At 49.9% G+C, this 22448-nt stretch overlaps 1 protein-coding gene across 4 annotated transcripts in view; it reads right to left on the reverse strand.

Annotated features, from left to right (window-relative positions):
- Positions 1-20288, reverse strand: part of LOC144099265 (uncharacterized) — a 48535-nt gene extending 28247 nt beyond the window's left edge. The window contains exons 1-2 of one of the 4 annotated variants that reach the window (XM_077632450.1): positions 19974-20288; positions 2698-3966 (exon numbers count right to left, since the gene is read on the reverse strand). In XM_077632450.1, the coding sequence (XP_077488576.1) occupies positions 2698-3925 (1228 nt within the window). In that variant the 5' untranslated portion in view covers positions 3926-3966; positions 19974-20288. Of the gene's footprint in view, positions 1-2697; positions 3967-5732; positions 6181-19973 lie in introns of those variants that run through there. The other 3 variants (XM_077632448.1, XM_077632451.1, XM_077632449.1) reach the window with 3 other exon arrangements.
- Between the last annotated feature and the right edge of the window lie 2160 nt (positions 20289-22448).

Consider the following 22448-nt stretch of genomic DNA (forward strand, 5'->3'; position numbering starts at 1 on the left):
GGACCCCCTTCCAGACAATGGCGTCGGCCGGTTCTCATCACCCTGCTAGCGTGGCAGTGCATGGAGTGTAGTATGAAAGGAGATATCCCCTCTCTCCGTGGTCGGGTACAGTACCCTTCCTGCATTGTCACGCTACTCCCTGCATAGTAACGCTAGTAGGTCCATGAGAATCGGCAGACGCCTTTGGCGGGAAGGAGGTCTTTTGACGGGGAAAAACCTCTTCGTTCTTGAGTTGTATCAGACAATACGCTTGGTTTACATTCTACTTGTTTTACATGCTCATAACGGCTTTTGCTCCGAGACCGCGACGCTGCTCCAGTACCATTTTTTGCGTTCATGCTGCCAGTACGTGAATAGGATTGTTCAGGGCTCAAAATACGTTGCGTTTTCTTGTCTTTTTTTTTTGGTCATTCAGTGTTAACATTAGGGGTGTGCGAATATTGAAATTTTCGAATACGAATCGAATACGAATATGAAGAAAAGATGGCTTCGAATATGAAATCGAATATCGAATATCTGGTCTGCACAAAAAATAAATTCGGAAAAGAAAAAAAAGAAAACATTGTTGCTCATTTTTTTTTTTTCAAAATAGTGTATGACCTTTGTAACCGATATAAACAAAACTGGACTGCCTGAGCACCGTATAAAAAAAAAACGATGTGCGCAGAAATGTATACTACTTAATTTAACAGCATAGCAGTATACAACCTGTAATGTGGTCAGGCAAAATGAAATCCATAACATGACAAGACTGGAAACAAAAATAACATGATGGCTAGTAAACCTCATTAATTCGGAGTTCAAAGAATGCCCGGGTTATTTGAAGGCCGATTTATAAAACGCCCCGCGCCACCGAAAAAAAAAATCTACCGTAAATGTGGTAGTCTTATGAGGCGGCTCTATCGTGCAAACACCTGTAATCCCGTGACAAGCACCGAGTTTCGGCGTGCTCGAAGACATCGCGAACAAAAAAATAATGACCAGCGACGCGTCAGTCAGCGTCTGAAAGCGGCACGGTGCTGAGATTGGACTACTGGCGAATTCGCGAGCCGACAGTTGCCATTGCCACGGGCGAGTGGCGAAGCTAAGAAACCAAAACTACGCGGCCAGGTTATTGACCTAGTGACAGGGGGCCTCCGAACGTTGTCAAGCCTGCCGTTACGACCACTTAAGAGGTGCATGGGTTACAGTGCACCATGCAATAGGCGGGATTGTTACAGGATCGCTTGGCCTGTTGTGACACCTCGACTCGCCCCTTCGGGCGCCTCACGCGAAATTTGCACGTAGGCTTTCCCGCATAGCGTAGTTGACCAAAACAAGATGGTGGTGGTCACTCTGGGAGAGTTAAGGTGACAGAACGAATGACCATGAGTGTGAGCATTAATTATGTAGCATATTACGGAAGGATAAAAAAATAAACGCGCTTTCGCGTTGCAGTTGTTAGAAGCGGGTCGTCCCACATCTTGTTCGCAGCACGTGTGGTATGTGGGAAAGCCCACTTGCGGAATTGCGCACAAGGTCAAGCTATAGCGGCATCGAAATGCGATCGGTCCACGCGATAAACGATGGAGAAGAAACAGAACTGGGACTTTATATTGTTTTCCTGGAACTTTAAACAATATATTCAGATAATTTGTCCAGATATTGCGCTTTTGCCACAATCAAATTTACGAAAGTAGGCGCGGTGTACGATCGCTGCCGAGTATTCGGGAATTTTCGAATATTCGGAAATTCACAAATATCACTTCTCGAATACGAATATGAAGCATATTCGATTCGTATTCGAAATTTCGAATATTCGCACACCCCTGGTTAACATGACTAAAGTGTTGCGTTATAAACTGTAGTGAACCCTGATTGAAGAATAGCTTGCAACGGCCAAGAAGAGAAAAAAAAACTTGTTGGCTCTTCACGCACTGCGAGGCTCGGGTAAGTTGCTTCCATGTGCATGGCTAAATGGGTAGCAGTGCATTCCAGCCGATTACTTCATAAATTAAAAATTACACGACGGCTACTGCACTTCCTTTGATCTGACTTTCGCATTAAAGAGCGCCCAAGGGGCTTGCACCAACGTCCATGAATTTCTGCACAGATGTTACGCGGTGTCCATCGCAGCGAGTATACGAGACTTCGTTTCTCGGTGTATGTGGTTTTGCTAAGTTCGCAGCGGCCGCCAGTCGCTGTGCGCGTTGTTTGCTGCCGGAGGAGCTGTTTTATGCTACAAGCGAAGATGCTAACGCAATTTCTCAGTCGAGGTGCCCGCGGCAGGAGCAAAACTGACCCACAGCTCAACACGCCGCAGTAACGCTGTAGACTTGTGTCTGGATGCCTGAAATGGCTGCCAATACCAGTGCGGGTAGAGTCTCAAGCGGTAGAACGTTTGGCCAGCGAAATCTGGCTCTTCCAAACATTTAGAATTTGCAGTCACATAAGCTGCGTACATAAAACAAAACAAACCCTGGACTGTCGTGTAGTGATTTGCCAGATGACTGGTCTACAATAAAAGCATCGAAAGATTATGTGAGGTCAGGAGATTGTTATAAAACGTAACACTGAGGCGCGTTCAGATTGGTGTGTCGAGGACGACCCACTGCCGTTTTTTTGGGGGGTCGGTTTTTCGGTGAGAACGCTCCTTCAGGTGGCCACACTCTTGAATTCTGGCGACAATAGGTAAAGAGAAAAGGTGTGTGGACTCACGGAATTCGCCGAGTGGGGCCATCTTGTCCCCGGACCGCTGAGGGTAAGAGGCCAGGCTGGTTACTGATACTCCTCCCTGCCCATTGTCCATGCTGTGAGACCAGGCAAGGGGCGAGGGCTGCGCCATCTGGTGCTCCATCGTGGGCAGGTACTGCGAGTAGTTCTGCGCCGCCTGCTGGCCGTTGCCCTGCGGTGTCCTGGGCGGACTCATCTGGGACGGCTGCAGCTGGTGGTGGAGGTGGTGGGTGGAGTGTTGGATCCGGGACGCCGCTGACGGCAGCGACGGGTTGCCCAGCTGTTGATGGGGCGGCGCCGTCCACATGGCGTTCGGCGACGCCAGCATGACGGGACTCGAGGGTGAAGTGGACTCGGGAGGCGAGTACTGCTGGTGGTAACTTTTCTGATCCGTCGGCGAGTGCATCTGGTAGGGACTACCGGGCGGATAGCCCAGTGGATCGGTGCTCGCCGGCGTCAGGTGGGAGTAGGTGGCGTTCTGTTCATCCAGAAGAGCGCCATCGCGCACGCTGCCACCGCTGCTCGAGGAGGAAGCCATGGTTGAAGAGATCGGTGGTGAATAGTAGGACGGGGACTGGACGACCACTCCGGAAGTGGACGACTGGTACCGGAGCACAGTCGAACCGTCCACGATGTGCGGGCTGGACATGGAGGACGTGACGACGGGTCCATGGTAAAAGCCGTTTTCGTCAAAACCGCTACCAATCGCGCTGTATTTGCCGGCGTAGTACGAAGCTTGTGATTCAGCCATGCTCCGCGGAGTCACGATGCTCTGTCTCTGCTGCTGCTGTTGCTGCTGCTGCTGCTGCTGCTGCTGCTGCTGCTGCTGCTGCTGCTGCTGCATTTCGTGGTCGATGACTTCGGTCTTGATGTGCGTCGGCGACGAAGAAGCGGCGTGGGCGCTTCCCAAATCTCGAGAGCCGCCCAGGACTGAGCCGTACTCGCCCTCGGCCTGCCGCTGATGTTGCCGCAGCTGCTGCTGAGCTTCCGGTGAGGAGCTCGATGCGTAGTCATTCCGGGGTTGGGACGGGGAGCCTTGCTGGTTAAGATTGACGGGGGACCTGCCCGCCGGTTCCTCTTCGGGGCGCTCCTCTTTAATCCACGTCTGCAGTCCCTGTGGGGAGGCTTCCCGCTGCGACTGCTGCTGATTAGAAGTCTGGTCAGCCATGCCTTCGGACTGTTGCCCGGGGGAAGACGCCAGTGTGCGCGTCATTGGGTCGGCCTAGTTATCGATCGGTTCCCGAAGACGAACGCCTGCGTGTGCAAGAGCAGGAAGAGAAAGGGAAAAATATGAAGCGCAAATTCAACTGTGAGGATTCTGGTAAGGCTGCTTTTGCCCGCACCCTTAAAGACACCAGAAGGAGATAGTGGCCAACAAGCAGCGGTTGTTTGCGCAGATAGCCAGAGTTGATGTCGTTTGAGAAGCCCGCAGCGTTTCGGACCCTTCTCCGGACAGATAAGCTGGTCGTTTTTATCGACTGAAGGGGTAAGGAGAAGCCGCTTCTCGGCCTCCTCCTCGCTTGGAGGGTAGGCAAGGTCAGTACATCTGGACTGACTCCTTCACGATGAGTTGCATTCGAGGTCGGCTGACTGTAGCCTGCTTGACTACTGGACCATGGTTCTGGAGGAAAAATATTGACGCAAAGAAAGCAATATTCTCCTTAACGCAGCTTAGCTTTATGCTGCTGTAAACTTAGGTGCACACAAGCGTAAGTCACAAATAAGTCTATTAGTTGCGCTAGTAGTACGCCGTTATCTGGCGCACTACTCCACTTTTCAAGCGTCACGGAAGTGGTGAAAAACTATAGAAGGCCTAAGCTCCGTACAGTGCTGTTGCCGTACCCCTCATGGCTGTTGATATTGCGGCCTACGCATATGAAAGCAGCGCAGAAGCGCCGTTTGTTTCTCGGGAGTATAGCAGCATCAAGAATGTGTTGGCACCACAATGTTACTTCGTGCACAACATCAAACCCATTTCAACTGCTAGCGGCCCTTGCAATGCAATACCTGTCGGCTTCTGCGCTGACAGGTGACATCATTAATAGTGGACGTAATCCCAGAACACTGAGGGCTCTGAAGAGATGTCTCTAAAGACACGACCTTGAGAAAGGCAAAGCATCGCCCGCCTTCCAAAAACAAAGTTCAGGAGTCGGTAAGAGTACTATGCACACCTCCGTGTGAAACAAAGAACCACTTCAAGCAAACTTTCAATGACGAACGCAAAAAGCCTCGCTGCGGCACAGATGCAGTGAAGGTTAGCCGTAAGGCATCACCGTTCTCATTATGTTTCCTCAAAGGATCACTAAATGCCAAGCGAGAGGCAGCTCAGTCATGCTTTCGAATTTTTCAAAGGCTACTGGTCTTCTGGAGCAGTGGCAGGAGCTCTAACCTTCTTTAGCATTACCTAGCACAAATGGAGCCCAAGTGAAAAGCTTTACTGTAGTGTTATTCTTACTGCATGCCTTTCGTTACAATCGCCACCACAGAACGATAGGACTGTTCTTGAGGCCTCTGAAAATGAATCCCCCTTCCGTAAAGGACCGGCCCGACCAAGCAAAACAACGGGGGCCAACCAAGTTTACAAGTGCATCGGTATCGTGAAAGCCAGCTACGCTACGCACGGTAGCAGTAGCAACGTTGGCAGTAGCCGAGAGACCTCCGATATGCCCGCGGAACCATTTCGCACAACTGGCGATTCGCGAGTCGTCCCTTCGCCCTATCAAGAACCAGGGCAAACCGATAAAACGGGCTGCTAAAAATAAGGCCACCACGTAACACGGTGGCCGTAGTACGTACTCTTTTATCGGGAGCGGTACACACACGCGATGCGGCGCCGGGAGGACCCGCGCGCGCGGCCCGTCCTGATAGCGCGCAGCGCTAGAAACAGCCCCAGCCGAAGCCTCATACATATCGGCCGCCGAAGAGTTCGCGCGTAGGGCGGTGGTGTGGCGGCGGCCGGAACAGTTGATAACCCAAGGGAAGAGACAAGATAGGCGTTCTCTAATCAAGCGGCGCGTTACCTTGCATATAAGGCGTCCGGCAGCGCTGGGCTCCGCCAGTGAGAACTGTTCCGGCGCTGGCACTGGTGGTCGTTGAACAGGACGTCGACAACGCCGGTTCCGGGAGTGCGACGGCTCGATCGGAGTGGCGAACGAGTGAACCGCGAGGAAGCAGCGGGGGGAACTGGCGGCAAACGGAGCCGGCGGTGGCGTGCGATGCACCAGGAACGCAAGAGGCATGCGCAACGGACCGAGTGCTGCTGCGCGCGGGATTGAACGTGGCTTCGTTTGACGAGAAACGGTTCCCGGGCATCCGGCGAGGTGGCCACTGAAGGGAAGAAGAAAAGCTGCCGCCGGGATTGGCCGTCGCAGTCTTCGTGGCCCGATCTTAGTCAGCGTTATGTGGCGCGGTCCGCGCTGCTCTCCGGTGACAGCCGCGCCTAGCGCGAAGCAAGATGGACGCTGCTGTGTCGCAACCTGCGCGCTCGGGGACGGTTTTTTCTTCTTCGTTTTCGTTTTACTTCAGTAATTCGGCACTCTTATTTTCATTCGGTCACTGCACATGCGCTCGCCAAAAGCTGCCTACGAGGAATGACTGCAGCGGCAAAAACTTTTTTTTTTAGATCTAGACTTTTCCAGACTTCGTTCGGCAGTGACTTGGCTAGCAGAAGGGGGCTTCGCGTTGCGCGTGCAGTGAAAGGAAGTTGAACGTCATGGTTCACCTGCCTGCCGAAGAAACGGCAGTGCGCTCGGGGACACGGAGAGCCGCACCGGCTAAGTGTATACGAGGCGAGGCGTGTGCAATTCGTTGCGATCCAAGCTTTCCGGAATGCGCCCCAGCGCGCAGATCTTGCCTTCGTTGAAGTGCGGCGCGCCGAAATTCTTGGTGCGTCAACTAAGCCGTAAGGCGCTGTCATCCTCATCGTCCAGTGAACACGTGGCTATATCTTGCACTCGTTCTTTTCTTGCGAGAGGGAATGCAGCCCCTTTCACCCGTGCTTTTCACGGCGCATGCCATGTGGGAATGACTTAGGCTGTGTATTAGACAGAGAAAGGAATTCTGGGAGTTTAATGCGAGCAACATTTCACCGTGAAATGCGGCAGAAGCAGCATTTGACACAGATATAAACTTGTCGGGCTCGCCGCGCATCATCGGCATTGACTTCCCCGCGAAGCATTCAGCAAATAGTCTAAGCACGTCTCTAGTTTCAGGCACCACAGCGAAACCTACACTCCAAGCACAGCGCCGACTGGCAACAACCTATAAACGACAGCTTGTCGAGACGGATGCCAGGAACGAGATGACTGGCTGGATCGGATCCCGAAAGCTGGCGCATAAAATACCCTCTGTGATATTTACTTCTTTCTACACAGCATCTCCGTTTCAGTGTATCGTCCCAGCAGCGGCAGGGGTCAAGTGAGAGAGAGACTTCGAGCCAAGCGCCGCTCGCTGTTTCTGCCGCTCCAGCTGTGTCCGGCGGCGCCTTGCGGCGTCAGTCCGGTGACTTATGTTTCTCAAAGAGTGTCAAATTTGCTGACGGCCAGGGCCGTGGCTAGGGTCCCCAGAGGAAGGGGGGGGGGGGGGGGGGTACTCCTTATCTGCAGCGAAGGCTGCAGAAGCAGCAAGCAGTAGCTTTGACGGGGCACTCCCTCTGCCGCGGCCGTTTCTAGGCCTCCCACGACCGGGCGCTTTAGCAAGCCACAGCGCAAAGCTTGCAAGCCCGGCGGTGACGCCAAGCGTATAAATAAGCTGACGAACGAGCTAAAGGATTCAGCGACGAAAGACCGAAGTTGATGAAGTACTATAAAGCGTCATGCAGAGCACGTAATCACGTTCCATTCTCCGACACCACTTGAATTATTAGGCAGAGTGCCATGTCGTTCAGCTATACACGTACCCCACGTGATGAAAGGTGTAGTAGTGTACAACATACAGAAACGGCAGTTGGCCCGCCGTGTCTTGTATTGCTCCGCTAGCCAACCGCGCAACAGTAATCGAAATCAGCACCTTATTGTTTGACTTGATTAAACAAGCCAGAGGCATCAAAACTCGTCACCTTGTAATTTTGGCTAGCGATTTGATTCTTGTTTAAGCAACTAGAAAACCCTTAGCAATGGAATACGTGTTGTCGTGGATCAATTCTGTGCAGCGGCCCTTAGTATGGGCGGAGCTTCGATGCAGACTTGAGTTGTATCCCACTATAAACGTGTAACAGATCTGCAAAGCAACCTTCGTGCTGCTTGCTGCTCTCCATGCCCATCAGTTGCTCGAAAAGAAAGCGCGATTACTAACGGAGAATTAAGCGAAGCGTTTTTCCCTGCTCCTGACCACTTTCCCTCTCCCTCAGAACAAGAGCGTTCCGCTTTCCTACCACCGGCGATATGTCACCCTTGTCTAAACTTGAAGTAACTCTCCTTCAAGATACTAAAAAGTGGCCTCCACGATCGAAGAAGCCCGGAGCAGCCGCCTTGCTGGAGCTCATTCAGTGTTGACTGCAGTGTTGCCGGACAGAAACGCTGCAAAAGTATAAAAATTTAAATCAAAATCTCAAATTTCATAAGGGTGGTTCACCTATAAGACTTTACACGACTTTTTAAAAAGGCTTTTTCATTTAGGAGAGCGCTTTTTTCGGCGTAACACTGTCAGCGGCGTAGCACATCAGAATGCAGCTAAGGCGTGCCAACTAGCGGGCTGGTTAACTAATATTAAATAGATCACTTTTTAAGACCGCAACGGTAGCCGAGTGGTTGAGCATCGGCCTCGCATCGGGAGGTGCGGGGTTCGATCCCCAGCGCCGCCGGATACCACCGGTGATACAATGGGTACAAGCTTACCCCTGCATGGTCTGATGCTCGGCTTATTTAGGGTGAAATGCTTGTGTCTATGACGCCACCGTGACAGAAAATACCTTGTGCCATGGCGCTCTTTGGCTATAGATGCCCTTGCGCCATAAAAATTCATAATCATCATCAGATAACTTTTTAGCAATTACCGTTAGGCTTCTTAAATATTGGGAGGTGTGTAGACCACTGTAAGTAACATCCATATCAGCTTTTAGAAATTCGAAAACGCGATTACCCTCGGCGCTTTGGCCCCACAAAATTTCGCTATTTCGACAAGTTGCGTGCACTGGAGAGGTTGCCCTGCGTGCAAGCATCTCGAAATCGCATGCATTTCGGCGCGATGTAACGACCAGCTCCAGCCAACGGCGTATGCCGATTTTTACGACACCGCGGTTGGTCCGAATAAATTGTGGTCAGTCCTCTTTCACCTGCCACCCAATGGGATGTCACGAGAGGATCGATTGGAAGGCCTTTTTTGAGTGCATTCCCCGCTTCATCTTTGAGTTGTGTCCGACTATAGGCTCTTTTATTGGGGTCAGAACCGTCACAACATATACACAAACAGCGAAGCTCCTTTTCGGGGTACAAGCAACACACAGGTAAAAGAGAAACGCCGATTGCATGCAGTCCCACGAGTTTAGAACTGGCAGTGTTGCTTCAGAAGAGAGTCACATAAAAGCATTCTACGACAAATTTAATGCAAAAGTCCAGGCTTAGGTTTTCAATGGCACTCATTTTAGTCAGCCTGACGGACGCTTTTTGTTTTTGTTTTGAGGAGCTGACGCAAACTCAATACGCCAGTGAAAAGCGCGAACGACATGATGAGTCATGGTGTCTGACAAGTCCCGGCGCTCCCAGCTTAAACTCTGCTAATTAATGTTGCACCTGCGAATATTGTGTGTTAAAAGTGATTAATTTACAGAGATATGAGTAAATGAAGACACATTAAGTTCCCGACTCGAGCTGTCTCTGCACTTCGTCCGTTCTACGCTTAATGGACACTGCTGCAGATCACTGAGACCTTCCAAAGCGAAGGGAGAACCGTTAGCAACCTCCGGAGCGCCTGGCAACATGCACAGCACACGCGAGGCACGTAGCGCGCGCACAGAAAAGGCCACGTGGTGCAATACATGCACCGGATGTCCCCAGCGCGCCGCGCTTTTCGGCGTCTATTCCTGCTTCCCCGGCGGTCGCCTCCGGGCAGCCGCTGCTGGAAGGCGGCCGCCGGATGCCGTCGGAACGGGAAATGTACGGGGGTGTGAAGACAGCGCGGGACGTCGACGCAGCGAGCGCGAGTCACATGACGCCGGGTTTTTTTTTTTTTTTCACGGGGCAACAAGCACCACCACAGGCAGCGAGTCACACAGTGGCGCACGCTGGAAGTTCAACAACACCCGCGAAGCGAATGCGCAGTTAGGAACAGAGCAGCCGCCGGCAAGGCGTATTCTCCACAGAATGCATGAGCTTTACTGTGAAGCCTCGCCCGGGCCGTGTCTGCAAAGACTTGGTGGCCGACCAAAACGGCTGCTGAGAGCAGAGATGTACAACAACGGAGGGTTTTCGAGCCCGTTAGCGACGTGTCATGAGGCGCTACGAAAGTGACTCACCAGTTTCGAGATTTGCTCTTTGTATAGACGGCCGCCTAGTTTGCACCAAACAGCCTGACACGTTATTCCCGGGAATTGAACACGCCGGAACAAGGTTATGAAATTTCAGTGCGTCATAACTAATGGTCTCTTCTTAGTCCAAATGTGAAAAAAAAAAACGGGTTGATTAGGGCATAAATAAATTTACCAGTCCTTGATTATTTTTTTTCTCTAAAACGAATTAAAATGGGCGTAAACTTGCTGGCGCCTGAAGTATAAAGCGAAAGAAAAATTCAAAACTTCGCTATTATCTGCACGGGCACCATCACGACCATAAAGACTGCATGTTGTTTTGCCGCTATGGTTCGCCTTCGCGTTAATTCACTTTCAGCAAATGTCCCGCGCCCCGCCGCGGTGGCTCAGTGGCTAGGGCGCTCGACTACTGATCCGGAGTTCCCGGGTTCGAACCCGACCGAGGCGGCTGCGTTTTTATGGAGGAAAAACGCTAAGGCGCCCGTGTGTTGTGCGATGTCAGTGCACGTTAAAGATCCCCAGGTGGTCGAAATTATCCCGGAGTCCTCCACTACGGCACCTCTTCTTCCTTTCTTCTTTCACTCCCTCCTTTATCCCTTCCCTTACGGCGCGGTTCAGGTGTCCAACGATATACTAGACAGATACTGCGCCATTTCCTTTCCCCCAAAAACCAATTATTATTATTATTAATCTCCCGCGTCTCTGACAGCTGACGAACTGACCTCGAATTGATGTGCGCCTTCTTGGGGGGGCTATTATTTCTTCTAAAAGCTATTCACGATCTTGTCCCTACAATCTTTGTTCAGTTGGTGAGTATGTAACCAATTTAAATATTTAAGCGGCACCTGCAACATGCATGTGACGCCCCGAGCATCAAAGAGTTAACGTATGTCGAAGTAGATCGCGCGCCGCTTAAGCCAGCAATAGGACCGGCAGACCGGTCACGCAAGAAGCACCACCCAACAGCTGAGCTGCCGCGGCTTTTTTGGGTAAACGTCTGATTGTCGATGCGCGCACATGCACAGGCGTTAAGTGCGCACTTCAAAGGGGCCATGGATATGCGACACAGGGTATTTTGTCCCTGGAATACATAAATTTCTTGTTAACTGAACCGGCAAATTAGTCAGTCGTTTAGTTAACCAGTCGTTTCCGCTTTGGTTATTGCGGAGGATATTCTTGCTGCTGGCATATACACCATGCATCTGCGGTTCACTCAGGCGCTGAATGTGCCGGCATTTAATGTCGCTTTTAGCGAGGAGTCCATACAAACGAGGCAAGGTAGTAAAATTTACAGCATATGTAATGGTAATGGGAGCATTATTTAACCTTCGCCGATGACACACAGCAGCAGTTATTCGTTAGCAATTATATAACTATTAACCTTGTTAGCCTTGTACTAGGGCATAACCGAAACACAAATATGCGTTGAGTGTCGATCATCACTCGACTTCTCGATACAGCAGCTATGCGTGACAAGTTTCCCAGGTTTTATTTATTTCTTTATATATATTGCAGTCCCTACATCGGGATATTGCAGAAATGGGCATACACATCAACAAACCTATTGCAAAAACAACAAAAACAATTCACATAAAGTACGGCACAGCACAATAAATGACTTGAAGGTGGTAACACAGAAATAGGCGTGAAGTGTAACGTATCACGGCCTTTCATCAAGCCCGGGTGTGGCCAGGAGCTGTGCATAAATTACAGTGGAAATTTTAACTGTATGAGAGCGCAATAAGCGTATGAAGTGCTCATTTCAGGTGTTCTATGCACAAGGGCATAATAATTGCTGAGTGTTTGTTGATACACTAACGTATTATTTTAGTTCTTGGGAACAATCTATAAATTTGCGCCTCTCATCTTTGAGTCCATATCGTGAATCCAACAGCGACAACACGCGGTCCGGTTTCTGCCTGTGAAAGTATCACACGTCCACGCGCGGCATGCTGTCACCGCGCCACGCCGCTTCAGCGAGCGCCTCATTTCAGTGGCCAAACATTTCCCTGCTTTGGCAGTTCGCGGGAAGATCGTCGCGGACGTCGAACCCGGGCCCTTCGGATATCAGAAGAGCGCAGTTAGCCACGCACCGCACCCTACTCGGGATGTGTGACTCTCCCCTCTTCTCGGATCGCTGGTCCATTCGAGGCGGTAGCCGAGCGGCAGGATGCTTGCCGCCGCAGATAGGGAGGTATCTCCTCCGACGGGGAGCTCCAAACCGTTTAAGATAGCAGCGGACTTGACGACATTGACAACGGGTGCAAAGGGGGACGCCACGGGTGAGGTGGAACTGATTCCTCCTCCTCCACCGGGCCGCACACAGGAGACAGTCTAAATTTAGAAGGATTCTGAGCGCGGCTTCACCGTGACGACGTGGACTGATGAATTTTATAGCATCACCTTTGAATCGGGGTGGTGGCTCGCACCACCGCGCCCAGTATATTGAAGCGGCCATCTAACCTTAGTTCGCATTTTTTTTTTACTTTAATTCTTATTCTAGTTCCTTGCCGCGCTCTTTTAATTGTCCTCTTCCCGTGCTTTATATTATTCATTGTCCTATATTAAAGGCCAGTAAATAACACAGCTTGTATTAAAATTATATTATTTTCATTTCTGGAACAGTTCGCGCAATTTTCCATTCCTCTCCCCTATATGTAGCTCTGGTGGCACCTGTGGACACCGGTACATGACATACATAGAATACACCGGTACATGGCAGCCTCCCTCTCCACGTGGTGGCTCAAAGGAGCGTGCTACTATAATAATACGCCCAGGGTCTCGAGTGCGGTCGCGTCTAGACAACGGCTATAGACGTAAAAGTGACTATGTATTGATGCTTCGATGCTCTCTCAGTACGAAGGCTGATTCATATCTGAAGCGAGGGATATTTCAATAGGTGACCGTACATGACGCAGCAACGAAACGAGTAACGATGCACGGTACTTGACAATATCGGCATTGATGCCGATTCAGAGAAAAATGTGAAGTTGAAGTTATTAGTTCACGGCATATGATCCTGGTACACATTTTCAGGCAATCATAGCCAGTCTGCGAGCGCATGCATAAATCGGCCACGCAGCGCTGAAGGCAAAGGGATCGGGTTGTCTTTAGTGGCAGCAAAACTATCATCACCATCATCATGAACAGCCTATAACTATGTCCACCACAGGAAACCTGTCCCTCCCTCTGATCTTTAACTAACCCTGTCTCAAAACTGCTGATCCCACCTTCCCACCTCACTCACTGTCGCCCCCTACTTCGCTTGCCTTTATTTGAAACACCTCCGTTACCCCAAGAGACCATCGATTATCTTTCCGTTTCCTGTGCCCACTTGTCCGTCTCAAGCTTGTTACTTAACCAACTAGGAACACTGCCTAGCCCTGGACGCTACCGCTGTCATTCTCCTTTCCGTCGCTCGCTGCGTTGTCCTCGATTTCTTTCATTAGCCTGCAAGTTCGTACACTATATGGGACTACCGGCAAAATAAAACGATTATATACCTCCATTACTTACCAACATAATGAGAACAGTTTAGTTTGCAGTCAATATATTGGTCGCTCAAGCTTACTCTGACGAGCAAAACCGAATCAGCGCCCCGAAGTCTCGCTGTCTAATTTCCCTGCGAACACAGCTGCCTACTGTATAGGTAGCAATGATTAAAATGCTCCTAAACATATAATAATTCAATAAGTGGCCACAAAAGTTTTCAGAAAATCTGCGTTAACGTCAACGGGAGGAAAAGGTTTTAGGGGAGAAAGGCCAGTCCCCATGTGTCCAGTGTTCACGGGAATTCTCCAAGATGGAGAAGATTTGCGCTAATGGAGTAAGCGCTCATTAACATCGAGCCAAGCGTAGCCAAACGCTCACACTGGAAGCTTGTTGATCAAAGCTGCCTCGCCCTGCCATTTGGTAGCCGTCCTGGTTAACTTAAAGGGCTAAAACACCTCACCTTAGCTACATGTTTCCGCGTCTGCAGTGATGCCTGAGACATTAAATTACGTGAGTCACCACATGGTATTCGCCTACGACCACTGAAAAAATTTAGATTTGAATTTCTTGTCTTATGCTGCTTTGGTTTCATAAACCAGACGATGTCTGTGACATGTAAGAAGTGTCTGGGTCACAGAAGCATGAAAAAAACTGCAATATAAACGCTGATAAGTCGTCATTCGCAGCTCTTGAAGCAAGCTGGCTTAACCACCGCAGCGAATGAAACTTCGCATATTGCAGTTTCTTTCATGCCTCACGTGACCAAAACACACCTTATACGTCATAGCCATCGTTCGGTTGATGAAATCGAAACATCATGAAAGAAAAGAAATTAAAATATAAAACAATCAGGAGTCGCAAAAAAATGCTTCGAGCTGACTTATGTATACTACTGTATAACGCGTCGTTTTAACGAAGAAGACACGCAAACAAAAATGTGGTGTTCATAGCGCTGCCGAAGCGTGGCGTCGATTTTGTGAAAATCGCGAGTACTAACCCTCAATTCACTCACAGCACCCATCTCTGCATTCCCTATTTAGTGGCATGGGCGCGCCACAAGTGTGTTTGCTAGCATGCTTTTTGCCAATCAATCGTATACGCGTGAAATCAGAAGCGATCATAGTTACTCAAGTTCCCAAAATCTTTATCATCCCCGAGCCTAAGAAAGCAGCCTCCTCCCAACCCACCCACCCCACACTACCATCGCCTGATCCGACCCATGAGAAGCAGGCGTCTGCTGCAGGTCTAACAAAAACCAAGCTCAGCTTGATCCATGCAAAGCAGGTATCACATATTTCGGTCCCAGCGAGCCACGTAGATAGTTATCTCATTAGCCAGCAAATGACCAACCATTCCGGAGGGAGTTCCGTACAATGCATGCAACTACCTTTGCAACCTTGATTTCCTGCTCAACGGCAGTTACACATACAGTAGTCAGTCAGCGATAAACAAACAGTACGTACATTCTGCCGTCGTCTTCTAAGTTTTGTTGGCGTGACATATAGAGGTGCTCGGCTTTGTTTGGGGGTACACGGTGCAGCTGTCGACATGAACCAGAGACCCCCGATAAGTCGTTGCTGTGGTGTCGCTTCGAGGCCCCACCAACATATATACTTTGTGGACGGATCAGCCGTCCGCAAAGCTCGCACGAAAAAAAAAAAAAAAACGCGGTCGCGCGGTAACTTTGTGCCCATGAGTAACGCGCTGACAGCCGCCTGTCGCGAATCGAAGATGTATTAGGTGCCAGACAGGCATCGCCCATTACGCTATCTCGCAGAGCAAAGCTATAGCCGCGTCCTCGATAAGACTGGATACGCGGCTCCCTGTCCGCCAATCCATTACCCGCAAATCACGCAGCAGCGACGGCCTGCATGTTCCGCGCATGCGCCGCAGCGGGGACAATATCGCGAGTCTCCGGAGCCTCCAGGGAGTGAATGGCTGGAAGCGCCAAGCATTTCACGGCGTACAATCAACAGACAACGCAACTGCCAAAATGACTAAACACAGCGTTCGCACCTTGCGGACGTCCTTACTGCAACTTTGCAGAGCGTATGACGGCGCAGTAAAGATGCTCAGGGACCCGGCATCGGAATACAACAACCGAGGCAGAGCCGACGTCTCTTCCTCCACACCTACAGCCCGGCAGCAACAAAGAGCCATTCCATTTTTTTTTTTGGTACTATCTCTCACCCCTCTGCAACGCCAACAGTGACGGCTTAAAAAAACAAAACAGGCCCTGCATCAATCTTCGAACACAGCACGCGTTATTACAAACGCCTATCACGTATAGCAAGCTTCAGTCTTTGCTGCGGACAGTACAGCCTTTTGATATCCTCCGAAAGACCACCTCACGAGTTTTCGCTCTCCTGTAACCAGCAGCGGCGAAGTAACAAAACACCTGCACTTCTTTCAACCCCATCCTCACGGCGCCGTTCTGGTGGCTGGTAGTAAGACAGCCACCGCGCCTTTCATTTCCTTCTGGCTTCACGCACCAATGTGCAAGTTGTAACGGTCATTAGTGCATTAGTCCGTTGCCGGGAATACACCCCCCTGCATTGAACCTGCTGGCAGGTTCAATGCAGGGAGGGGGTATACCCGGCAATGGAGGGAAGGGGTTATCCCCTTTCATCTGCCACTCCCTGCATTGCCATGCTAGCAGGGTCCCGACAGTCGGCGCTATTGGCTGGAAGAGATTACTTTGACGGGGAAAAGCCGCTTCGTTCTTGAGTTGATATCCGACTATAGTCAATCTTGACGCAGCAGCAGCTGCGGCATGGCGCGACCAGTGAGGGATGACCTGATGAATTTATAGCGGTCTTTTTTTTCAAAATGAGGACAATAATTACCACTGACCTGCCCCCGATACTCGTCTGTTCGATGAGCGTTGGTTACTATGCGCCCTATTGTAGTAGTCATTTCAAGGGGAAAGGGGCGTAGGGCGCGGCTGCCTTTCCCATGAAGTGAGGAAATGTCTATAGGAACACAATGCCAAATCCTATTGTTCCGCCGCAGGAAGTCCGAGAGTGTATTCAGCAAATAGGACCGCCTTCTCCTTCAATCGCACCCTCATAGAGTTGCCGATAAATCCTTCTCCGCCGTAGTGGGACCGCTATATCGAACACAAATAGTGTTCTGCCTAAGTAATCGAGATCAAAAATAGTCACACACGCTCTAAAGATGAAGAAGTAAAGAGGGAATAAGCTGTTCACTACATCACTCCCTTTTATGAAAGAGAGCTGGCTAAAAAATAGCTTACTCTCTTTAAAGTCACCCCCATACACACGTATTCGTGTTTAGTGTAAGTCAACTGCACCTGTAAACATGCCACTCGATTCTCAGATATACGCCGCCCACGTTATCAATGAATACCGACCGGCACAAAAGCGTCGCAAAGGATATGCTTTTCAAGAGGAATACCCAAGATTTAAACAATTACCTCCATCATACAGAAAAAGCTGCCGCGGTGGCTGAGTGGTTATGGCGCTCGGCTGCTGGCCCGAAAGACGCGGGTTCGATCCCAGCCGCGGCGGTCGAACTTCGATGAAGATGAAATTCTGAAGGCCCGTGTACTGGGCGATGTCAGTGCACGTTAAAGCACCCCAGGTGGTCGAAATTTCCGGAGCCCTCCACTACGGCGTCTCTCATAGCCTGAGTCGCCTTGGGACGTTAAACCCCCATAAACCAAATCAAACCAACCATCATACAGAAAGGGAAACAAATACCCAAGAAAAATAAAAGAAAGTGAAATTAAACTTAAAGAAACTGCTAGGGCTCATACTTTTGAACTGTTCTTTTTGTGGCTGATTCTTTTTTCCTTTGCCTTCGTCATCTTCTGCGCAGGCGTATGCCATTACTTGCTTAGCTGTCAATCATGATATCACAAATCGCAGTTACCAATAGCCAAAGAATCAGTCGGTAAAAGAATCAGTACAAAATACGGCCCCTGATAGTTGCGGCACATGATCACGAACATTTAAACCGATAGCGTCTTAACGGACATCACAGTGAAAATCATGTCGGAAAAGGTATCAGTACATGCGAAAACGATCACGATGTTTATAGACTGTTAATTGGGCTCTTCTTCCTGTTGTTTTCCTGTTAAAGTCGGATACAACTTAAGAACGCAGGGGCTTGTCCCCGTCAAAGGACCCCTTTCCAGCCAATGTCGTTAGCCGATTATCATGACCCTGCTAGTGGGACAAAGCAGGGAGTGGTAGATGAAACGGCATAATCCCTTCCCTCTATAGTAGGGGATAGACCCCTCGATCCATTGTGGTGCCGCTCCCTGCATTGTCACGCTAGCAGGGTCATGAGAATCGCCCGACACTATTGGCTAGAAGCGAGTCCTTTGACGAGGAAAAGCCGCTCCATTCTTGAGTTGTATCCAACTATATAGTAAACGAGGCGTTTGCTGCAGCTTTATCTGTTTATGGTGCCATTTAAAGGTGCGTGTCTATAACACAGTGATATCGCCAGAGGTCTGTGGCACATTGCCGTTCCCGCCGTCAGCTGCAGGCCCCTTAAGTGATGTCACTCTGGCTGATCGATCCCGCCACGTTTTAAAGCTCCGGTTAGCTCTATTGGTAGCTGAATGGCGGTCGGTTCAGGGCACCGTGTAAGCATGTCGGAGTCTTCAGGCTGCTCACGATGCGCTCAATCGGCCTGAGAAGAAAGCCAAGTTGTCCATGCCATGGAGAGGTTGCGACCGGCTTTTCGTTGAATTGGTAGCTTCGACTAGGACCTCAGCCGCCACGCTTTGGGCACAGCGAGTATACACGGTGTATGCTTCTAAACGTTGCAGTCGCACCGTGTATTTGCATCATTGTTCCTTTCAGACCATGCACCTTTGATGAAGTGAGGTGCCTTTGTAAGACCTTGGACAAGACCAGTATGAAAATCTATTACTCTGCGATTGCCAGTTAAAGAACTGGACTTAAAAGAACGCTGAAGGTGTCACCTATACCCGCCTCATTTGCAGAGCATACCACAAAAGTAACGGATTTCTTTCAGCAATCACAACGTGTAAAGTCGAGAATTTCGCGCTGTTTTGGTTTATGGGGTTTAACGTCCCAAAGCGACTCAGGCTATGAGAGAAGCCGTAGTGAAGGGCTCCGGGCAATTTCAATCACATGTGGTTCTTTAACGTGCATTGACATCGCACAGTACACGGGCCTCTAGAATTTCGCCTCCATCGAAATTCGACTGCCGCGGCCGGGATCGAACCCGCGTCTTTCGGGCCGTCAGCCGAGCGCTGTGGTTATAACCACTCAGCCACCGCGGCGGCTTTTCGCACTGTTTTAAAAACTAGGTACTTGTTTAGGGCCGCTGACAAGAATACACATGTCCAGCATTTTTGGGAAAAAAATTTGCATATTTGATTAGTGCGAGATACTGTTATGCAAATATTGAAGGTATTGGTCCGTCTTCCGATGCGTAGCAAAAACTTCCTCTTAGTTTTTCCATCTCTCGCATCGAGCAGTTGAGGCTGCCATAGAAAACCGATGGGGAACTTTTTTCACATTAGCAAAAACGGCAACAACAAAAAATGGAAGCCTGCTCAAGGGAGATCTGCGGATATATTGATTGTTATAGTGAAATCTTACAACGTATGAAAACTTTGCGCGCATAAGCTCTTTCCTGTTTAAAAATGCTTTTCTCAAACAATTGTTGAGAGTATGGCGAGGATAACAATGCAACAGTGCGAGCAGCGCAAGAAATCATGAGGTGAAGGTAAACAGTTGTTCATCTATGCAGGAGATGGCTCCGCTGATGGGCCCAGAAGTAGAACGCGCTGTTGTAATTCAAAACTAAAGTTTGTGACGCTCTAGTTTAATAAATGTTCGACATTATTTTACATTTTACTTCCGCAGAGTTCTTTTCTTACTACCTCGCCAATCTACGCCGCGACAGCAGGGCCGGCAGTTGCGTGCTTCTAAATACCGCTGGCATGGGCATTAGAAATCGAGTTCAGATTAGAATCTATCATATCAGCGATGGCTCGTGTGATACCAGTCGTACGTGTGGTGCGCACTATGAAAACAAACAAAATACATAAGTCCTGGGCACATGACAGCGCAATCAAAGGAGCTGGGAAAAAAAAAGAAAAGAATTCTTTATCCATGATAGTGTCACCGGTGCTCTATTTGCTGCCTAAAATTGAAATGGCATAATATATTCAATAGTCATGGTGGTCTATCTGGTGAGCTATCGGCCAATCAGCATCTCGAAAGATTGTCACGGAATAATAGGGAAGAAGGCTCATTTGCATCTCGGAGTACACGGCACGTGATCGTCGATGATGACTCACCGAGTCACGTCAAACGTGGACGGCGTCCACTGAAGACAGGCCGCCGACAAAACGCCTTGCAATTTCTCTGGCTGGATGGCGAAGCGCACGCCAGTGCCGTCATCGGGCGTTGCAACCGCCAGCAATACATCAGCACCGAAAGGCCGGCTACGGCAATTAAAATACGCGTCAGCGAGACTGCTCGTGTTATCGTCGTTGCCACCGTCGGTAAGAGGCAGTCGGCATCACACTACGCGGCGACATGGACGTCCGACAGCACGCGGCGCCTCTCCGAAGCGACCGCCCCCTGGTGCCGACTGCCGGCAGCGCAAGTGCACATAACGCGCGAGCGCTCAGCAGGAGCCCGCAAACCGGGGCGGGCGGCTGGGAAGGCAGGCCTTTCCGCTCGCGGGGGAGGTCCCCGGCGGGACGGACACCTCCCTCCGCCTGGCCCTCCGCTCCTGACGCAACACCGCCTACGGAGGCAGCAGCAGCGGCGGCGGCACAGCGGGTACGAAAATAAAATAAATGAAAGGAGAGGAAGTAGGGGAGAAAACAAGTTTGCCGCCGCCAAGAGCTGTCAACAAGGCACGACGCCAAGGGAGGAAAGCGTCGCCGGGCGGCTGCGTCGTTCGCCGCGTGCCCGTCCCACCGTGGAAGACGTCCACGCAGGCCGCGTCGTTGCCAGACGGCAGCAGAGGAAGGACTCTGGAGTCACTCAGCGGCTGACGAGCGCGGCATAAGCATGGAAGGGTCACGTTTCTTCAAGAAGGACGAGTTGACAACTAAGCATAAGATGGCCGTAAAGCTCTGGCTGGATGTCCAGTGGCATTCGTGCCAACTTCCGTGATATTACACGAATCTTTCTTTGGCGTCGAAAAGAACCCTCTCGAAAACGCAGCTCACTGCAGGCGTTTACAGACGTTGGTAATGCCTAGATACTCGACGGAGCCTGGCCGAAGAGTACCGCAAGGTGATTTTCCACGACCAGCAGCAGGAAAGATCATTTTCAGTCGAGGCACTCATCTCGTATCAGAAATATTGACTGCGATAGCGGATCGTCAGCATCGAAGGAAAAAAGATCGCGTGTTTATGGATCGTCTTCTGCCTACATTTAGGGGCTAACTTAAACGTTGTTTTGGACGTTATATTCACAGATACTGAATGTCGAATACCTTGTACGCTATCCAAACGGTTCTCGTGTACTTGTGACCTTTTTATAGAGGAATAAAAGTGCGGTAAATTTAGTGCGTGGTAAGTATCTATTATTCGCCGAACTAAAAAGAAAGAACAATCCAGTCGCTCCCTAACTCAAAGTATTTGCACAGATCTGTAAGGAATATTTCACGTGAACTGAAATTTTGATAGCTGATGTCCACGCACGTGTTTTTTTTTTTTTATCCTAAAGGGCTGCCCAAATAATAATAAAGCTAACAAAGAAGACAGAATGGTCCGCAGTTTCTAGTATTTCCTTGTCAATCACAACAGTAAACAAAGCCCGTTAACCCTTGACCCTCAGTCCCCAGTGGCTGCGGAGCAAGTGACCAAGGCGACGGTCAGACATGTGACGCAGCGGCGGGTGCTAAAAATCTCTGGCTCCGGTCATGAAAGTTAGGCGGGCGGATGAGTTTAAGAAGTTTACGGAAATGCGGTGGCCGCAACTGACACAGGACAGGGTTAATTGCAGAGATATGGGAGAGGCCTTTGTCCTTCCGTGGACGTAGTCAGCCTGAGGATGATGATAATACTAAACAGGCCAGAGGCATCAAAACTCTTGAGCTTATGATTCCATCTTGTGAATAGCTTCTTGTTTAGGTAACAAGAAAAGTTTAACAACAGACAACTTTTGTGTCGTGCAGGAATTTTGCGTGGCCATCTTGAATGTGGACGGAGCTTGACTGCAGACTTACTTCTAGGGGTTGGAGACTTCGGTTTAAACCAAAGAATACAATATGCTTCTAGAGAATTTTTTTTATTTTTTTAACCGAGAAAGGCCAGTATTCTTCAGATGCACAAGCTCTATTTTTCTGGCTATTGAGTACGAGTTACAATTGGTGACAAGAGAGAATTACCAGAGTGCGGAAGCAAGGAGCGCGGTCAGACGACGCGATTGTTGGATTAAGTGGTGGATTGGCACGTCTTGAGGCTTTGCCCTTCTACTTTAGGTAAACACAGGGTGAATATCGAGAGGCTCCACTACCTGGTCAAGCTTCATCCACTAGAGTTGCACTCTCCACTCACTGACTGTCATCATGTTATCAGAGTAGTTACTTTGTTATGGAGTTTTAGCACGTACACGCAAGGAGATGGACAATATTTGTAGCTGTAACAAACTGCCTTCAGCCAGGAACCACGCACATGAGCTACCAAAGTGCCATTTTCTGGCTCCGGCGACGGTTCAACGGCGATGCCGTCTCCACGCAGACTTTCGTGTGAAATCTTTCGTGCCTTCAGAGTTTGTTTAGACTGAAGGCGTGCACAGTATGTCGCGAGGAA

Source organism: Amblyomma americanum, chromosome 7, assembly GCF_052857255.1.
Source record: "Amblyomma americanum isolate KBUSLIRL-KWMA chromosome 7, ASM5285725v1, whole genome shotgun sequence".
NCBI classification, from domain to species: Eukaryota; Metazoa; Arthropoda; class Arachnida; order Ixodida; family Ixodidae; genus Amblyomma; species Amblyomma americanum.